At 43.8% G+C, this 20,941-nt stretch overlaps 1 protein-coding gene across 1 annotated transcript in view; it reads right to left on the reverse strand.

Moving 5' to 3' along the window:
* Positions 1-4,730: 4,730 nt before the first annotated feature.
* LOC110523892 (synaptotagmin-9) overlaps positions 4,731-20,941 on the reverse strand; it is a 48,488-nt gene continuing 32,277 nt past the window's right edge. The window contains exons 2-7 of the mRNA XM_021603012.2: positions 20,376-20,739; positions 19,735-20,275; positions 12,147-12,267; positions 10,081-10,252; positions 6,623-6,752; positions 4,731-5,108 (exon numbers count right to left, since the gene is read on the reverse strand). Of these exons, the coding sequence (XP_021458687.1) occupies positions 5,034-5,108; positions 6,623-6,752; positions 10,081-10,252; positions 12,147-12,267; positions 19,735-20,275; positions 20,376-20,739 (1,403 nt within the window). The 3' untranslated portion in view covers positions 4,731-5,033. The remainder of the gene's footprint in view (positions 5,109-6,622; positions 6,753-10,080; positions 10,253-12,146; positions 12,268-19,734; positions 20,276-20,375; positions 20,740-20,941) is intronic.

The raw sequence follows: 20,941 nt of genomic DNA on the forward strand, positions 1-20,941 counted from the left end.
TGGGGACCCTAGATAATTACATTTTAGTCCAAGGAAGGGGCTTGAGTTTGATAATTGAGTCCATCGTTCTTTTGAAGTTGAACCTTTGTAGCCCAGTAGCTATCAATTGCAACAGTTTCTCTGTCAATAGGTAACAGTTACTCTGTAAAGAGACATACGTGTAGCGTGTTAGTAGTTGAAGTATCACTGAGATACTCAGAGGAAAAGTAGTGGAGGTCAACTAGGTGCAGCCTCCTGTTTGAAAGGACCCAGCTAAGAAGCACGTGCACAGATATGCATGGGGAATGTTTTGAAATAGACTATAGATTTAGCGGTGTTGGAAATGGAAGTAGTCATTTAGGTCAGGCTCTACCAAGGGGATGGTGTATGTGAAGCACATCAGATGACCACCTCCGAACATACAGTACGGTGGGCAGCAGCTCACCTGTGCAATGTGTGAGAGATGCATTCATGTGTGTGTGAATGTGTGTGTGCATGCTTAGGTGTGGCTCTGTGTGCGTGTTTGTGTGTGTGTGTGTGCGTATACGGGTAATACAACGTTTATTGAAAGCAGGTGGTTCCACACAGGTGTGGTTCCTAAGTTAATTAAGCAATTAACATCCCTTCAAGCTCATGGTCGTGTATATAAATGCTGGGAAGGCCATTATTTTGGCTACCATGACTATGGCCCCGTAGGGTGATGATGCCCCCATCCACAGAGCATGAGTGGTCACTGAATGGTTTGATTAGCATGAAAACTATGTAAACCATATGCCAAGGCTGTTTCAGTCAACATATCTCAACACAATTGAACACTTATGGGAGATTCTGGAGCGGCGCCTGAGACAGCGTTTTCCACCACCATCAACAAAACACCAAATGATGGAATTTCTCAAGGATGAATGGTGTCACATCCCTCCAATAGAGTTCCAGACACTTGTAGAATCGATGCCAAGGTGCATTGAAGCTGTTCTGGTGGCTTGTGATGGCCCAACACCCTATTAAGACACTTTATGTTGTTTCCTTGATTTTGGCCAGGTCCATAATTAAGGGCTCCCTTGATATAGACAATATAAGATAAATACTACAAATACTGAGATATATTGTTTGCAAAAGTACATTATTTTATATTAATACAATTGCTCAGACAAAGAGATTTTATTTAACAATTCATACGGGGTTCTTTTTGATGCAAAACCCACCACTGGTGTGCGTGGACAAAGAACTTTATTTTCATGTCATCTGACCATTGCACCGGGTTCAATCGAAGTGCCAATATCGTTTAGCTTGATATCCTTAACTCCAGGCATTTACAGTTGTTGGATTACATTAAAATAGAGCTCTTTGGTTGGTCTTTGATGTTATGGGGATATTTTGCTTCCACTGGTCCTGGGGCCCTTGTTAAGGTCAAAGGTATCATGAACTTTACCCTGTACTGGGCCATTTTAGCCAAAAACCTGGTTGCCTCTTCCAGGAGGCTGAAACTGGGCCGCAAGTGGATCTACCAGCAAGACAATAACGCCAAGCACACATCAAAATCAACAAAGAGATGGTTCATTGACCACAAAATCAATCTCCAGGACTTGAACCCCATTGAAAAGCTGCGGTTTAATTGAAGAGGGAAGTCCATAAGAGCAGACAAAGGATATCAAGGATCTGGAAGGATTCTGTATGGAGGAATGGTCTAACATCCCTCCCAATGTGTTCTCCTCGTAAAACAGTTAGAAAAAGGCTCAGTGCCATTATCCTTGCAAGGTATTGAACAGTATAGAAACAGGGGTGCCAATCATTTTGACCCCTATCTTTTTGAGAGATTTTTCGTTTTACTTGTTCTCTGAACAACTGCATTCGTATAAACAAATATAACGTTCCCTTTCTTTGCGTACAATACGTGTCAGTATTTGTGTTATACATTTTACACAGTGTTTTCTGCTCGTCTTTATCAATGGTGCCAAAAATGTTGGACCTGACTGTGTGTGAAGAGGCTGGGTTCGAATGTCAAGTGTGGCGTAAAGAGGTCACATTAGTCGTGAGCACAGTACGATTTAAGGGTGTTTAAGGTTACACACAAATCAGATGTCTTGCAGATGCTGTCTTTTGAGCGCAGAATAAAAAGCGCAGAATTTGTTTAAGGCCAATTGTATTTTTTATATTGCACTTATACAGGTGTGTAGGAGGAGGGAACTGTTGAACATACTTAGACACTGTCACTAAGGATACCACATTTTCACTTTTCAGCTGTAAAGAGTCATTTGCCTTGTACATGGACTCATCCAATGGTAATCATCTAGTGTGTCTGTTGAGTGTGAGCTTCTGTTCTGGTGAAACTGAAAACTAACATTTTCCACCCATTGCGTTATTGCAGTAAGGTCTCATCTGTCAAATCCTCATTGTGGATGGCTCTCTATACATGCTTGTTTTCCGTAGGCACCTTATGTGTTCTTCCTATCTTGTTCATCAAATGTTTTCCTGGGAGATCTACTTGGGGGCATTTTGTCCCCTGACAGGCCACATGTTTTCAATTAGCACCTGACTATGAGCAGACTGCAGCCTGGGAGCATCTCAGGTCTCCCAACATATCACATGGCTCTGCCTGTCTGCCGGGGGATTCTTATTCACACTTCGTCTGTTGCTCTGACACACACCATTAGGCAAACCACGACTGAAGAACAGCGGATAGATTCAATTACATTTTCATTAAACAAGAGGTTTCATTAAAGTAAGATTACACAGAAGGGTAAAGAGTGGAATGAAGATATGAATTTAAACAAGGATAAATGACTTTGTCCATATTCCCGCGTTGCCCCCAAGTCCCTTTTCAAAGAGTGGGTCCCCTCTGCTCTCTAATCGTGGCTGTGTTGTTAAGAAGTAGTCATGAAGAGAACACCCAGTTTGGCACTGCTTTGCACTTCAGAGAGATCCTGCTGTTAAATTATTTATTTTCCAAACAGTAATTACTGGAACAGAGGGGCCTGGATGCTGAAATATGTGATTAGTGAGAGCGCATGCGCACCACGGAACCCAACCCCCGTCATCCCTACCACCTCAACCAGGTGCTCCTGGTCTCCCTCTCCTGTAGTGGTATTACTACTACCGTCATAACATGCTTGTTCACTGACTCTATTTACCGGAAGAACATGCCAGACGTGTCAGTGGAAAATGTCCCAAATGGGGCCCTGTGCAATGAATCGAGAATGTTCACCAAATCAGCTGTCTGAGCTGCGTTCTGACTACCTCGTGTTTTCTGCTGTCTAACTGTTGGTCTTCATTGCTAGAAGCAATTCCAATTATGTATAAAACAAAGACAGACAGAAAAAAACGAGGGCCTTCCGTCGTGTGTTTAAGTACAGAAATATATTGACATTTGCCTCTATTCACGCCGTTTGGCATTTCATTTCATCAACATTAATATTGACGTGTGTTTAATTCTGTGATTGATGTTGAGATGTGTGTTTGAGGTATTTAAAAAAATATTTTTTTATCTGACCCTGTGTAGTAGTAATCAGTCGTCTTGTTCTGATTAATTGAGATCTCCATGTGGCTGCTGGTGGGGCCCCATCCTCCTCATCAGAGGACACCTGTTGACTACCTGCAGACTGCACAGTGCTGGGTATGATTTCACTGAGGGAGGGGACTGATTCTAGCACCAGCACTGCAGATGGATTTGTCTCTGTTCCTGTGTCGTGTTCCCATCAGCAGCCCAGTGTGCAGCTCAGACGCACTCTGATTGGAGCGCTCCCCACTGTCTGTCAGTCACATCTCATAAGGTTTGATATTTTATCATCCTGCTGCAACCTCGTTGCTGTTTGTTTGGCCGTCAACTGGTTCGGTGCAGGGCTCGGCATCTGTCATGTGTGTCTGTGGCCTGTTGGGGACTTGTCACTGCAGGTGTGAAGAGAGCGTCTTTGTGGAGAAAGGTGTCGAGGACAGGCTCTAAGGCCTCTCTCTTCTTCCTGACACAGAATTTCACTCTTGAGATCATAAAATCACCCATCTGTCTTTGTGTGGTAAATTTATAATATAAATATTTATTTAGTAACATCTGAATGGACAATTTAAATACTAGGTCTTAGTTTCATGGTACATTTTATGTTTACAGTATGTTAGTATCTCACAAAGTAATCAACCAAAGAGCAATATTACGCACAAAGAACCATGCACTGTACCCAAATAACAAAGATCAATTAATTGTAACAATGTGTTATTAAACAAGACATAAACAAGACTATACTATTACCTCCCAACTGAAACTTTAACACTTTTTAGATTTCTGTAGTTTTTTAAATAAATAGTACTAATGAATGGCCACTGGACATGCAGTTGACTAAACATACAGTATATTCTTGGTGCCATTTGAAAGGAAACACTTTTTGTGGAAATGTGAAAGGAATGTAGGAGAATATAACACATTAGATCTGGTAAAAGATAATACAAAGAAAAAAACAAATGTTTTTTTTACATTTTTTGTACTATCATCTTTGAAATGCAAGAGAAAGGCCATAATGTATTATTTCAGCCCAGGTGGAATTTAGATTTTGGCCACTAGATGGCAGGAGTGTGTGTGCAAAGTTTCAGACTGATCCAATGAACCATTGCATTTCTGTTCAAAATGTTGTACCAGGCTGCCCAAATGTGCCTAATTTGTTTATTAAACTGTGCACTCTCCTCAAACAATAGCATGGTATTCTTTCACTCTAATAGCTACTGTAAATTGGACAGTGCAGTTAGATTAACAAGAATTTAAGCTTTCTGCCAATATCAGATAGGTCTATGTCCTGGGAAATGTTCTTGTTACTTACAACCTCATGCTAATCACATTAGCCTACGTTAGTGCAACCGTCCCGCAGGGGACCCACCAATCCTGAAGAAGTTTTAAGCCTGTCCTGGATCAGTAAGCACTTTCAAATTGAGCATGCTTTTTAGTTCAGCACTAAACTTAATCTATGTCGGGGAAACCAAGTGTAACATCTACCATTACTAGCATACTGATCTCTCCTCCTCTCTTGATGCTTGGGGTCTCTGCTGTTCCTCTCCTTCACCACCCTGTGTTCTCTTTATGGTGAGGGAGGAGTCTTTAGAGAGTTGGTGGAACCGCCCTGGCTTTCACCTGCAGTCCCCTGACCCATCCACTAGAGAACACACCGAGAGGAAACACAGTCAGAGAGATGAGAATAACCAGGTTATATCAGGTAAGGGAATACAATTTGACAGCTGAATTGCACAAAGAGGGAAAAAGTCGGAGGTGAAATTTAATTTCGGTAAATAGAGACTGTGAGGCTGAAGTCACAATGCACTCTGTAGTTTTAATTCATCTTACCAAAAAAATGGCCTCGGTGTGTGTAGAACCCCTGTGGGTTCTGTCATGCCTCTGTCTGAAAATCATTTGTCTTTCTTCTCCGTTTAATACGAAACATACTCTAAATAAATTGTCCTACTTTCAAGAAACACAAAATCAGTAGGAAATAGCAAACATTTGTATTTTTTGCCCTTTTTTCTTTTCCTCCTAGATGGAATTTAACAGCCTAAAAAAGCAGCCCAGGGGAAGACAGGGAGCGAAAGAGAGATGTAAAGCACAGTTTAAATGGCTGTTTTAGCGGTTCTGTGTAGCGGGAGCACAACCTTGGCTCAAGTGGCCTGGGATGTGAATTATTGATGAGAACTGTCTGTGGCCTTGAGGGTCAGCGAGTCTTGCACTAAGATTTCAAAACACCAATCCATGAAAAGATGCGAGTGAAAATAATGAAACGTCAAGTGTGTGTGTGTGTGTGTGTGTGTCTATAACAATAATAATTAGGTGGGTGCTTATTTTTGTCCGAGTGTGTGTATGTGTGTGTGTGTGTGGTTTATGGGTTATTAAGCCTTATACTCAAAGAGCATCTTTCCATTCTTGAAGTAACACAAATAAGCTATAATCCCGAGCTTTAGTCCTCTGCTATGTCTTCTTTAGCTTAATAGGAGGAACAGGGTTGTATTCATTAGAAGGAGACCGTGGCAAACAGTTGCAAAAACATTTTGCAATGGCAACCGTTTACTCCCAAAAAGTTTATATTGGACAAATCCAGGAAGGTCCCTCCCCATATCATTCCGTTTGCTTTTGTTTGGCTCTGTTTGGTTCCAAGTGAATGCACCCCAGTGCTTCTGACTGTGCAGCTACAATGATATCCAATGACAAGCACTTCAGTTATATCACTGTGTAGGCAACATTACTGTTCCAATTTCTGCTTTTAACCTCTCAGATGAATATGAATAGATGTGGTGTCAACAACTCCAAATAAATGTTGATCTATTTCTGGGGTCCATTAATGAGGGTGGAGGAGTAGTGTTTTTAAATAGCAATAAAGCCGCCTTCTCCGCTCCTCTCCCACTGCAGGAATGGACTGTTCTGATGATGGCACCAAAACAAGTCAAGCAGACATGTGTTTCATGTAATCCTGCTTGTGTTTTATTGTCCCTATACAAGCTAGAGAAGTAGAGCTTTTACCGCTTGCTGTCTACTTACACCTTGCGCACACACACACACACACACACACACACACACACACACACACACACACACACACACACACACACACACACACACACACACACACACACACACACACACATACACCACACACACACCACACACACCACACACACATACCTCTACCAGGGGGTGCCAGTGGGCGATGGGCTTGCGAGGGTATGACAACATCTCGTTCCAGTGGTCTCGGCCCAGGCTCTCCGCCTCATTGCCCACCCTACACACTCCAATGACCTCATTGTGACCTACCCTGTGAGAGGGGGGAACAAATATATGGTCATTTTAAAACCTTTTGTTGCCATAAATCTGTCCAACATCGTGCTCCTTCATGTAATTATTATAGTGATGTTCGGCAGATTATTTTTAACTCCTCTAATATTTATTCTGAACAGCATAAGGAGGAAAATACTCTGTGCTTTTTCGTCAGTATTTTTGTTTTGTAATGTTGTTTCCTCCTCTCTTGAATGCCACCTGCTTTCCAGGCCAATGATCAACTAAAACATGTTACACTTAGGGAGTCTCAGCGATGTGCTTGTATAGGGGAGGAAACAGGATAATAAAGTTGACGAGCTCAGGGCAAGGATTTCTTCCAGAGAGACATCAGGAATTGTAACATACTCTGTTTCATGGAAACATGGCTCTCTCAGGATATACTGTCTGAGTCCGTCTAGCCAGTTGGGTTCTCAGTTCATTGCGCAGAAAGGAATAAATATCTCTCCGGAAAGAAGGGTGGGGGTGTATGTTTCATCATTAATTACTTTTGGTGTGATTGTGATAACATACAGGAAGTATTTTTGTTCCCCCAATGTAGAATACCTCACAATTAAATGCAGACTGTCTTATCTCCCAAGAGAATTCTCTTCGGTTATAGTCACAGCCGTGTATATCCCCCCTCAAGCCGATACCACGACGGCCCTCAAAGAACTTAACTGGACTTTATGCAAACTGGAAACCACATATCCTGAGGCAACATTTATTGTAGCTGAGGATTTTATGAAAAAACATTTGAGGAAAAGGCTGCCGAAGTTCTATCAACACATTAACTGTAGTACTCACGTTGCTAAAACACTCGTTGCTACTCCAACTTTCTGGATGCCTACAAGGCCTACAAGGCCCTCCCCACCGCCCTTTCAGCAAATCTGGTAATGACTCCATTTTGCTCCTTCCTTCCTATAGGCAGAAACTCAAACAGGAAGTACCTGTGCTAAGGACTATTCAAAGCTGGTCTGACCAATCGGAATTCACGCTCAAGATTGTTTTGATCACGTGGACTGTGATATGTTCCGGGTAGCCTCCGAGAATATTATCGAAGTATACACTGATACGGTGACTGAGTTTATAAGGAAGTGTATAGGAGATGTTGTACCCACGGTGACTATTAAAACCTACCCTAACCAGAAACCGTGGATAGATGGCAGCATTCGCACAAAACTGAAAGCGGGAACCATCGCATTTAACTATGGCAAGGTGACTGGGAATACGGCCCAATACATACAGTATAGTTATTCCCTCCATAAGGCAATCAAACAGGCAAAACATTAGCATAGAGAAAAAGTGGAGTCGCAATTCAACGGCTCAGACACGAGACCTATGTGGCAGGGTCTACAGACAATCACGGACCACAATGGGAAAACCTGCCAAGTCGCGGACACCAACGTGTTTCTTCCAGACAAGCTAAACACCTTCTTCGCCCGCTTTGAGGATAACACAGTGCTACCAAGGACTGGGAGCTCACCTTCTCTGTGGCCGACGTGAGTAAGACATTTAAGTATGTTAACCCTCGCAAGGCTGCCGGCCAGACGGCCTCCCTAGCCATGTCCTCAGAGCATGCGCAGACCAGCTGGCTGGAGTTTTTACGGACATATTCAATCTCTCCCTATCCCAGTCTACTGTCCACACATGCTTCAAGATGTCCACCATTGTTCATGTACCTAAGAAAGCAAAGGTAACTGAACTAAATGACTATCGCCCAGTAGCACTCACTTCTGTCATCATGAAGTGCTTTGAGAGACTAGTCAAGGATCATATCATCTCTATCTTACCTGACACCCTAGACCCACTTCAATTTGCTTACCGCCCCAATAGAACCACAGATTATGCAATCGCCATCACACTGCACACTGCTCTATCCAATATAGACAAGAGGAATACCTATGTAAGAATGACTACAGCTCAGCATTCAACACCATAGTACCCTCCAAGCTCATCATTATCTTGAGGCTCGGTCTGAACCCCACCCTGTGCAACTGGATCCTGGACTTTCTGACAGGCCGCCCACATTTGGTGAAGGTAGGAAAAACACCTCCACTTCGCTGATACTCAACACTGGGGCCCCACAAGGATGCATGCTCAGCCCCCTCCTGTACTCCCTGTTCACCAATGACTGAGTGGCCACACATGCTTCAGGCTCAATCATCAAGTTCGCAGACGACACAACAGTGGTAGGCCCGATTACCAACAATGATGAGACAGGGAGGAGGTGAGGGCCCTGGGAGTGTGGTGCAAAATAACCTCTCAACCAACGTCAACAAAACAAAGGAGCTAATTGTGGAATTCAGGAAACAGCAGAGGGAGCATCCCCCTATCCACATCGATGGGACAACCGTGGAGAAGGTGGAAAACTTCATGTTCCTTGGCGTACATATCACTTACAAACTGAAATGGTCCACCCACACAGACAGTGTTGTGAAGAAGGCGCAACAGCGCATCTTCAACCTCAGGAGGCGGAAGAAATTTGTCTTGGCACCTAAAACCCCCACAAACTTTTACAGATGCACAATTGAGAGCACCCTGTCGGGCTGTATCACTGCACCTCTCGCAAACGCAGGTCTCTCCAGAGGGTGGTGCGGTCTGCCCAACACATCACCGGGGGCAAACTACCTGCCCCCCAGGAATGCCAAAAATATTATCAAGGACAACAACCACCCGAGCCACTGCCTGTTCACCCCGCTATTATCCATAAGGCAAGGTCAGTACAGGTGCATCAAAGCTGGGACCGAGAGACTGAAAAATAGCTTCTATCTCAAGGCCATCAAACTGTTAAATTCTGTTAAATAGCCATCCTAGCATATTAGAGGCTGCTGTCCTATATACATAGACTTGGAATCACTAGCCACTTTAATAATGGAACACTATTCACTTTAATAATGTTTACATATTTTGCATTACTCATCTCATATGTATATATTGTATTCTATCCTATTTTACTGTTTCTTAGTCTATGCCACTCTGACATTGCTTGCCCAAATATGTATTCTTAATTCCATTCCTTTACTTTAGATTTGTGTGTATTGTTGTGAAATTGTTAGATATTACTGCACTGTTAGAGCTGGAAACACAAGCATTTCGCTACACCCGCAATAACATCTGCTAAACAAGCGTATGTGACAAATAATTTGTTATTTGATTTGTGTACAGCAAAGATACTGTCCACTCAAAAGCGTGGTTTCGGAGTCCTTTTCAGTGCACCATAGTCACCACAACCTTGCAGGCTATTTTCAGAATAAAAAACCCAGACTGCTGTCATAATTATAGGAAGTTCAGTTCATAAAAAGTGTTGCAAAACAACATTTATTTACCGATCGTAGTCCATCACTGCTATTAGGAGACTGATCTGATCAATGTTCTCAGGAGGGACATCAAATACTATGGCTTCGTTGTAGACTGGATTCAGAGTGTTTCGCTTGGTGGACGTTTTCCTCTTCTTCAATCTCCGTCCCTCACACATCAAAGACACCTTCACATAGGGATCTAGAGAGAGTTGGGACACAGTGGAAAGGGTAAAACCACGGAGTAACACATGGGATGCAGCCACAAAGGCCTCTGGTCAAAAGTAGTGCAGTATACACCTTAGCCAAATACATTTAAACTCAGTTTTTCACAATTCCTGACATTTAATCCAAGTAGAAATTCCCTGTCTTAGGTCAGTTACAATCACCACTTTATTTTAAGAATGTGAAATGTCAGAATAATAGTAGTGAGAATGATTTATTTAAGCTTTTATTTCTTTCATCACATTCTCAGTGGGTAAGAAGATTACATACACTCAATTAGTATTTGGTATCATTGCCTTTAAATTGTTTAACTTGGGTCAAACGTTTCGGGTAGCCTTCCACAAGGTTCCCACAATAATTTGGGTGAATTGTGGCCCATTCCTCCTGATAGAGATAGTGTAACTGAGTCAGGTTTTTAAGCCTCATTGCTTGTTCAGTTCTGCCCACAAATGTTCTATAGGATTGAGGTCAGGGCTTTGTGATGGCCACTCCAATACCTTGACTTTGTTGTCCTTAAGCCATTTTACCACAACTTTGGAAGTATGCTTGGGGTCATTGTCCATTTGGAAGACCCATTTGCGACCAAGCTTCAACTTCCTGACTGATGTCTTGAGATGTTGCTTCAATATATCCACATATTTTTCCTCCTCATGATGCCATCTATTTTGTTGAAGTGCACCAGTCCCTCCTGCAGGAAAGCACCCTCACAAAATGATGCTGCAACTCCCGTGCTTCACGGTTGGAATGGTGTTCTTCGGCTTGCAAGCATCCCCCTTTTTCCTCCAAACATAACGATGGTCATTATTGCCAAACAGTTCTGTTTTTGTTTCATCAGGCCAGAGGACATTTCTCCAAAATGTACGATCTTTGCCCCAATGTGAAGTTGCAAACCGTAGTCTGGCTTTTTTTTATGGCGGTTTTGGAGCAGTGGCTTCTTCCTTGATGAGCAGCCTTTCAAGTTATGTCGATATAGGACTCGTTTAACTGTGGATATAGATACTTTTGTACCTGTTTCCTCCATGATCTTCACAAGGTCCTTTGCTGTTGTTCTGGGATTGATTTGCACTTTTCGCACCAAAGTACGTTAATCTCTAGGAGACAGAACGAGTTTCCTTCCTGAGCGGTATGACGGCTGTGTGGTCCCATGGTGTTTATACTTGCGTACTATTGTTTGTACAGATGAACGTGGTATCTTCTGTCGTTTGGAAATTGCTCCCAAGGATGAACCAGACTTGTGGAGGTCTACAATTTCTTTCTGAGGTCTTGGCTGATTTCTTTTGATTTTCCCATGATGTCAGGCAAAGAGGCACTGAGTGTGAAGGTAGGCATTGAAATACATCCACAGTTACACCTCCAATTGACTCAAATGATGTCAGTTAGCCTATCAGAAGCTTCGAAAGCCATGACATCATTTTCTGGAATTTCCCAAGCTGTTTAAAGGCACAGTCAACTCAGTATATGTAAACTTCTGACCCACTGGAATTGTGATACAGTGAATTATAAGTGAAATAATCTGTCTGTAAACAATTGTTGGAAAAATGACTTGTGTCATGCACAACGTAGATGTCCTAACCGACTTTCCACAACTATAGTTTGTTTACAAGAAATTTGTGGAGTGGTTGAAAAATGAGTTTTCATGACTCAACCTAAGTGTACAGTAAACTTCCGAATTCAACTGTATAGGGGATAGGGTGCCTCAATAGTTATGCTCCATTGATATGTTTCGTCATGGCTTCTACTTATTGGGCCATAGACAGAAATGACCATTCCATTTTATATACTAGTCTGTCATATAATTTATCCATCGAGTGATGACTAATCAGAATCCACATCACATTTGTACCCCAGTCCCCACATTAAGGACCCCCTACCTGAGGCTCCAGTGATGTCCATGGCTTTGAGGTTCCTAGCCTTGATCATTGTGATGGTTAGCCTTCCAGCCGTTGGTAGGTAACACAGGGAGAACATGAGATCCCCCAAGTCCACATTGTCCTACAAAGCAACGAAAACATCAGTGAAATGTTTAGTAACTGAATGTCTCATGATGTCACCATATAGCTCTGGCTTCGCTGTTAGAGATTCCGCTGGTTTACAGTGGACTATGTGAACAGTCGGGACCTCAACTTACTGCTGAGAGTTAGAATAATAGAATGCACAACGTGCAATGTCTAAGCTTGGTTGTGCATCAGCAGTTTTCATCTTGTTATATGTCACTCATTGACAATCACTCAATTAACCCAAGTCAGTAAAAATGTTTTTATTGGTACTGCTTAGTGTACTTAGGCTAGCCAATTACTGACCGGGCACACAGAGCACGTGACCAGAGGCCCTGACCTCCAGGGGGCCCCCATTTATTTTATTCATTTCTTTCAATCAGATATCATATTAACATGGCATAAGACATGGAGAAATGTGTAGAATTTCAGGGAATTGGCTGTAAAATTGCAACAACAAAAATAACAGTTCTGTAAAGCCAACTGATTTGTTTACCTTTTGCGAATAAAATATGATTTTCTGCTAACAGATCCCTCTGTACATATTCAATTATAGTTTTAAATCCCGGTGCTGAGGTAATGTGCGTAAATGTGTAGCGGCTAACTGTATAACTACTGTAATAGGCTGTGTGTTTGTAGATCGACTGAGGTGATTGAAGTTACAGCAACCAATGTGATAATCACTGGGGTAATTGTCGCTGGTTTTTGCTGGCTACGGCCCTGCGTATGCAAGTGAACAGGAAGAGAAGAGCTCCAATTATCACCTCTGAAAATAGCATGTCTGTGAGAGAGTGATGTGTTCGTTAGACACAAGCAGCACTCACAAGGTTAGTTACCGGCATGGACTATGAAGGCCACGAGTCTCACCTCCAGTTGAGGCATGCACCTCAAGTTGTAATGTAACCCTGACAAACCTGTTACCACTGTAAGTTTCTCTCAGCTTGAGGTAGGAGCAGGAAACACCCAACATAGTTAAGATGCAGACTACTGGACCATAAACTTGGTCAGAGCCCCTGGTTTTAGAAGCTGGGAGCCTACTGTAAATCAGCAGCATCTCCAGGATTGGCTGACACTAGCCTGACATCTGAATTAGTCTTTGTGTGCGCGTGCATGTGCATGCGCGTGTGTGCTCCTCAGCCCTGAGCTGTATGGGCCTGTTATAACAGATCATTCTCCCTGTGTGTAAGTCCCCATTGACAGGCCCCTGGGCTCAGTGGGAAGCCCCAGTATTCTGCATCAGCAGGAAAGGTCAGTGCAGCTCTCCACAGAGAACCGCTCATTATCAGGTCTGGCTTGGTCACCAGTCTGGTCAGTGGTCAGTCCCAGTCTCACACAGACACAGCCTCCCCGAGAAGCTATCTAGCTCACACCCTGCTGGAGCTCGTTTGCCAGGGCTATCAGGCCTTTCTGCCTAGCTGCCATGGCTTTGACAAGCCCATTGTCAATAGTGGCAACAGGTTTTAGTTCTCCAAATAGCAGAGGTTTACCAGAGTTGTCCCCCCCTAGCTTATGACATGTTCATATCCTGGGTTGGGGGCCCCACAGTTACTGTGCTCTCTGTGGGTTGGGTTTTACTAGGTGGATATGTTCAATGATGAAGTTATTAATGAAGTTTGAATACAATGCCTTCGAAAAGTATTCAGATCCCTTGACTTTATTCACATTTTGCTACCTTACAGCCTTATTCTAAATTGATTAAATAAATCAAAAAATCCTCACCAATCTACACACAATACCCCATAATGACAAAGCGAAAACAGGTTTTGAGAAATATTTGCAAATGTATAAAAATGGGTGCTCAGGTGCATCCTGTTTCCATTGACCATCCTTGAGATGTTTCTACAACGTGATTAGAGTCCACCTGCGGTAAATTCAATTGATTGGACATGATTTGGAAAAGCACATACCGGTTTATATAAGGTCCCACAGTTGGCAGTATATGTCAGAGCAAAACCAAGCCTTGAGGTCGAAGGAATGTTCCGTAGAGCTCCGAAACAGGATTGTGTTGAGGCTCAGATCTTGGTCAGGGAGGTGACCAAGAACCCGATGGTCACACTGACAGAGCTCTAGAGTTTTTCTGTGGAGATGGGAGAACCTTCCAGAAGGAAAGCAAACTTGGCAGCACTCCACCAATCAGGCCTTTATGGTATAGTGGCCAGACAGAATCCACTCCTCAGACAGAATCCACACCTCACTCCTTTTGAAGTTTGCCAAAAGGCACCTAAAGACTCACAGACCGTGAGAAACAAGATTCTCTGGTCTGGTAAAACCAAGATTCAACTCTTTGACCTGAATGCCAAGCGTCACATCTGGAGGAAACCTGTCACCATCCATTCAGTTAAGTATGGTGGTGGCAGCATCATCCTCTGGGGGTGTTTTTCAGTGGCAGTGACTAGGAGACTTGTCAGGATCGAGGCAATGATGAACGGAGCAAAGTACAGAGAGATCCTTGATGAAAACCTACTCCAGAGCGCTCAGGACCTCAGACTGTGGCAAACATTTTCCTTCCAACAGGACAACGACCCTAAGCACACAGCCACGACAACGCAGGAGTGGCTTCGGGACAATTCTCTGAATGTCTTTAAGTGGCCGAGCCAGAACCCAGACTTGGACCTGATCGAAGATCTCTGGAGAGACCTGAAAATAGCTGTGCAGCATCGGTCCCCATCCAACCTGACAGAGCTTGAGAGGATCTGCAGAGAAGAATGGGAGAAACTCCCCAAATAAAGATCTTGCCTAGCTTGTAGCATCATACCCAAAACGACTCGTGGCTGTAATTGCTGACAAAGGTACTTCACCAAAGTACTGAAAAAAAGGGTCTGAATGCTTATGTAAATGTGATATTACTGGGGGGTTTTCTTCAGACATTTGCAAATACTTTTGAACCTGTTTTCGCTTTGACATGATGGTGTATCGTGTATAGATTGATGAGATTATTTAAAAAAAATCAATTTTAGAATAAGGCTATAACCTAACAAAATGTGGATAAAGTCAAGGGGTCTGAATACTTTCTGAAGGCACTGTATATTGAAATGCAATCACAGCTACATTTGTGCTCACTGCTAACTCACAACGACCATGAACCTCAATTGGAAAATGTTTTTCTGTATGAACAGCGCCCAAATAGACTCCAAAGTTAATACTAACGTTTAAGAATAACAACACATGCTGATATGCTGCATTGTTCTAATGTTCTGTACATGAAAATGCGTGTTACTATAAATGGCTCAATTCACACAGTTAGCTACTTACTTTGATGTTCCATTTAAAAGCGTCTGTGTAAAACACCTCACATCATATCCAACAGAGATCAGTGGACATGGTTGCTAATGACTTGAGCTAATAATGGGTGCGACTTGTTCTGCTATTCTTTGTGCATTATAAATCATGTCATGTCCTGCAAGGAATGACTTTGGTTGTTGTTGTTGGATATTTGTTTTTTAGACAACGTCATTGATAGGGACATTGAGTGTAATAGTGGAAAATGTAGAATTGGCACATCCATTCAAGCATCAATAAGTCCTCTATGTGGATGATTGAAATTACAGATCTAAAGCGATCTATCACTGCTCTCTGGCCTGTGTCCAAAATCACTGTAAATGTAATCAAACAAAGGAGTTGATTTATCAAGGCTGTCAACATAGGGCAAGACACCACAGTGACCTCTAACCTACAGTACATCATCATCGGTCCGCACTTTGCTACACTGACCTGGTCACTCAGAAGGCGCGGTAGGAGGTCTCCATCGTAAAGTGGTACATATCACACACACACACACACACACACACACACACAAGCACGTGCGTACACACACGCAACCTCCCCACACATACTCACAAAGAGATTAGGGGTGGACCATGTAGCCCATCCCTCTCAGGCTAAATAATCCAATTACCCACTTCCATTTGCAGACTATAGGATAACAGTCTCCTCCATCCATTGAAGTACTTAAATCAAGTCAGTGGTGGAATTATCGTCACTTGTGCTCTTTCAATGAAATTAAACTGGAGCTCTAAAGGCCCCCAATATGGCTGGAGAGAGAAGGCTGACAGTCTATCTTGTGTAATTATCCATATTTCACCTTCCCCCCTAGGATATCTCTCTTTTAAGGGCCTCTTAACATACAGGGTTTGCTACTACCATGTTTGTAGAGAGAAACAGAGGGAGACAAAGAGGGAGGGAGATAGAGAGACCATGTCTTGGCATGTCATCCTATTACGTCAGCAGACAGTAAGTCAGCAGCTGTGGAACGACATGATTCAGCACTTTAGATGTGTTTCACTGGGCTTCTAAATGAACACAGACACAATCAGGGTAAACAAACACATTTCAATCACTCATAAATGTAGTACTCATGTAATAATAACGGACTTTGGAATGATTCTGTTGTCATCTTGAAAAAGTAGTTTGTTATTGTTGTAAACCCATTTTATCTTTCCTCCCTTCTTCATCAGTCATTCCTCAAGCTTTATAGTCAGCCCACGTCTGTTTCCACAATGCAGATCAATAAGACATAACGTAAGGAGATGTGATGTGCTCATCACTTAGACCACTGTACCATTGGAGGCTCCTGAGTGGTGCAGTGGTCTAAGGCACTGCATCGCAGTGCTAGAGGCATCACTACAGACCCTGGTTTGATCCCGGGCTGTTTCACAACCGGGAGTCCCATAGGGCGGTGCACAATTGGCCCAGTGTCGTCCGGGTTAGGGGAGGGTTTGGCCGGGGTAGGCGGTCATTGTAAATAACAATTTGTTCTTAACTGACTCGCCTAGTTAAATAAAGATAATATTATGCTGCAGTGATGGTTATTGTGGAGCTAGGTAGTAAACCTGCTGCATTGGATCAAGCCACACACACATATTTTTTTTTTTACATTTACGTCATTTAGCAGAAGCTTTTATCCAGAGCTACTTACATGAGCAATTGTGGTTAAGTGCCTTGCTCAAGGGCACATCAACAGATTATTCACCTAGTCAGCTCAGGGATTCGAACCAGCAACTTTTCAGTTAGTGGCCCAATGTTCTTTACCGCTAGGCTACCTGTCGCCCAAGTTGGCTCACATTAATACTATCGACTGCCATTGCAGGGACACAGATTACAGTGCTCTTGAAATCTTAGTTATAACAGAGACCAACCAGGGCCAACCCTGCATAGCTTCAATGGCGAGCCAGCAGTGGGATGCAGGGTGGTATGCCGCTGGCCTAAACCACCAGTTCTGTTCTGTTGTCTAACAGTTTAATTCAACCCTCATAAAGGTGGATTTGAGACCTGGTTGTAGAAGCTTACATAGATCATGTAAATGATTTCGAGCTGGTCACTTGTATGGGTATTTGTATAGCACTCTGTCCCTGGAAGGTGTCCTGTATTTTAGAGGTATGTTAAAAACATGTAATAAACACGCTACATGACTTGTAATTGATGTTATCTAAGAAGTAGATGGTGGGTTATTCTTGACTCCGTTCATATGGTCCTACAGTTCAGTTACAGAGATGTAGCACTTCAATGTCAGACTTGATGCCGGTTTACACTTTGTATGTTACATATGGGATGTTTGAAACCCAACTTAGCGCTGAGGTATGATTTATGCATAGACTAGTGGTTGGACTTGTGATGTCACATGCTCTGTGTCCCAGAAGGGCTGGCCCAGTTCTGGGATGGAGAGTGGCTGTGTGTGTGTGTGGCTACGTGTGAGTGTGTGCGTGTGCGTGTGATGCTTGTGTTTCCTAGATGCTCTGGGTTGCATCCCCAGATACTTTGAAGCTCCCCAGTTAGCTCACCCATGTCACACAGGTAAATCTAGGACTCTGTCCAAGCACCCCCCCCTTGGGTGCAAGTTTTTGCCCTAACACTACACCGCTGATTCAAACAACCAACTCATCATCGAGCTTTGATTATTTGTTTCAGCCGTGTAGTGCTTGGGCAAAAACTAAAACTCGTCCCCGGGTGGGCCCCAGGACCGAGTTTGGAAACCCTGACCTATGAAGTCGCCAAGTTTGACAGCCTTGATACAAAATACTAGCTTCAGACCTATTCATTGTCTGAGCCTAATCTGTAACGCCCAACACAGGAGATGAGAAGCAGGTACAGGGAGTGAACCATGTATTATAGACGGACATGTAACAGAACAAGAACAGCGTCTGGACATAAACACGACAAACAATGCTACTACAGGGAACAACACAGAGGAGCAGACATATATGCAGGGGCAATCAACAAAGTGAGGGAGTCCAGGTGAGTCCAATGAGCGCAGCTGCGCATAATGATGGTAACAGGTGCGTATGATGACAGGAGCCTGGCACCCTCAGGGGGGAGCAGGCATGACATAATCAGGGAAAGGGGGGGATAGCTAGTCAGTTGTACAACTGAATACATTCAACTGAACTGTGTCTTCCACATTTAAGCCAACCCCTCTGAATCAGAGAGGGGGCTGCCTTTAAAAACATCCATGTCTTCGGCACCTGGGGAACAGTGGGTTAACTGCCTTGCTGAGGGGCAGAACAACCTATTTTTACCTTGTCATCTCGGGGATTCAATCCAGCAACCTTTGAGTTACTGGTCCGGCGCTCTAAACACTAGGCTAATCACACATGTTTGATGAACTCAAACCCTACATGTTGACGGGAAGTAAAAATGAACCCATCTAAAAAAAAGGAAGTGGCCCTCAAGAGAGACAGTATAGAGATATATCCCTGAGACATCACTCAGACTACAGTCCTCCCTTGAGACTGCAGACAACCTGCACTCCTTCAATGACACCATAAGTCCTTATTTCCACAGTGAGACTCCAATGAGACTGACGACTATTGAGACCGCACTTTGAACGAATTGAGACTAAAGAGCCTTTCTGACATCAGTGAGAGTCCAGCGAGATTCCATCAGACAGGTGAGACCTTCAGTATGTCACACCTCACAGATACTAATGGGATCCATGTGAATAATGGAGAGAGGAGCTCCAGCTTTGTATCCTCGTGTCAAAGCAATCACTGCTGCCAACTCAGATGTATGTCTCCACTCCATGTGTTTCCTTGTGTGGTCATGTATTATTCATTCCATCTAAGTATCATTTTATGTTAGTCTTCTTTTTTTTATTAAACCAGGGGGCGGGGTGGGGGGTTCTGTGGGGACAGACATACTTACACTTTGGTATTTTCCTCCCTGCCTTGCTGTTACATGGCCTTTACACATTTTTATATTGTTTGGACAGTTTTTGGTAGCCCTGAGGGGAGGGCAGAGCTGGTTCCGATATGCTTCTAAGGGTTTAACTCTTTCCAGTCCCACTCCTAAACTGACATAGGTGAATGATCAGGGACCAGAACTGAAGTGACTTCCAACTAAACTCTCTCAGATAATGTACCCTTATTCACTACCTCATTTCAAGTCACAGCGTTGCATTTATTGTTGCATGTCCACGTACCCAAGCAGATATTATGATACTGTACTGAGACTGATATAGAGGTTAGCTCACCGAGGTGACGTACTGGATGTCCCTACAGAGTTTAGTCTCTCTGGGGAAGTCTGCTAGGTCCAGGAAGTTATCCACCTGCACCTGGCCAATGATGTCGTGGCGGGAGAAGCGGTCAAAGTCGTAGACGCTGAAGTGCAGTTTGCGTGTGGGCAGCTCAGTGTAGGCCACAGGGAACAGGAAGACCTCGTCGAACACAGGGTTGAGGGTCTTGCGGTGCACCTTGGTCTGGTGCTTGGTCTTACGGTCGGGGAGCAGGTAGATTTTGACGTAAGGGTCAGAGGTTCCTGAGAAATCCTTGGCCGGTAAATCCTGGGCCTTGTGGATCTTGATGATGAGCTGCTCCAGGTCACAGTCGAACTTGAGGATGAAATGTATGCGGCCGCAGCTGTCCGTCTTCCTGCCGTCGTCCGTGTCCACAGAGCGTTGCTTATAGAGCTCGGGTTTGATCCGGCCCAGAGTGGCCAGGGACTCCTGTCTCTGGAACTGGCCAATGTTGAAGTCTGGGTTGGATAGGTTCATTTGGCGGCGGATGGAGTTGTGCCTGCAGAGGGTAGAGAAACCAGTTATCATTAGCTATAGACAGAATGCAACATGGTTAGTGGAATTGACTTGTTCATTTTTTTCTGTGCTGCGGGACTGACCGGACAGAGGAGGTGGGCTCAGTGATCTGGCGCTGCACGCGGGTGATGTGGCGGACATGGTTCTCCTTGAGCTTGGACTGGGCCTCCAGGGGGATGTCTGGGGATGTGTGGCTGATCTTCATGATTGCCTCGGGGACTACCAGGCCTGAAGGCTCCTTGACACAGTCTTCACTGTACTCATTCTCCACCCCATCCACCTCCATCATGACTGGCTGCTGGTCCCCCTGGCCATCCTTCAGGCCGCTGGGGAGGCCACGGTCGCGCCATGGCACCCAGCACAGCTTCCACGAGACGAAAAGTGAGACCCCGAAAAGGGCTAGGCCACAGGTGGTCACCACCAGAGACAGCAGGCTCACTGACAAATCTGCAATAGACAGACCCAGGGAGAGAAACACGTTAGCAGGGAACTGTGGGACGATATATTTTGTATTGATAGCAAGATATTATAATATGCTAACAACTTTTCTTTCAATCTCTCCCAATGTGCTGCTCAAATTGATATTGTACAAACGTTAGTATTAGTATGACAGACATGACAATTGTTTCCATTAGCAAAGGAAGAGAAA

The sequence above is a fragment of the Oncorhynchus mykiss genome, chromosome 1, assembly GCF_013265735.2.
Source record: "Oncorhynchus mykiss isolate Arlee chromosome 1, USDA_OmykA_1.1, whole genome shotgun sequence".
Lineage (NCBI taxonomy): Eukaryota > Metazoa > Chordata > Actinopteri > Salmoniformes > Salmonidae > Oncorhynchus > Oncorhynchus mykiss.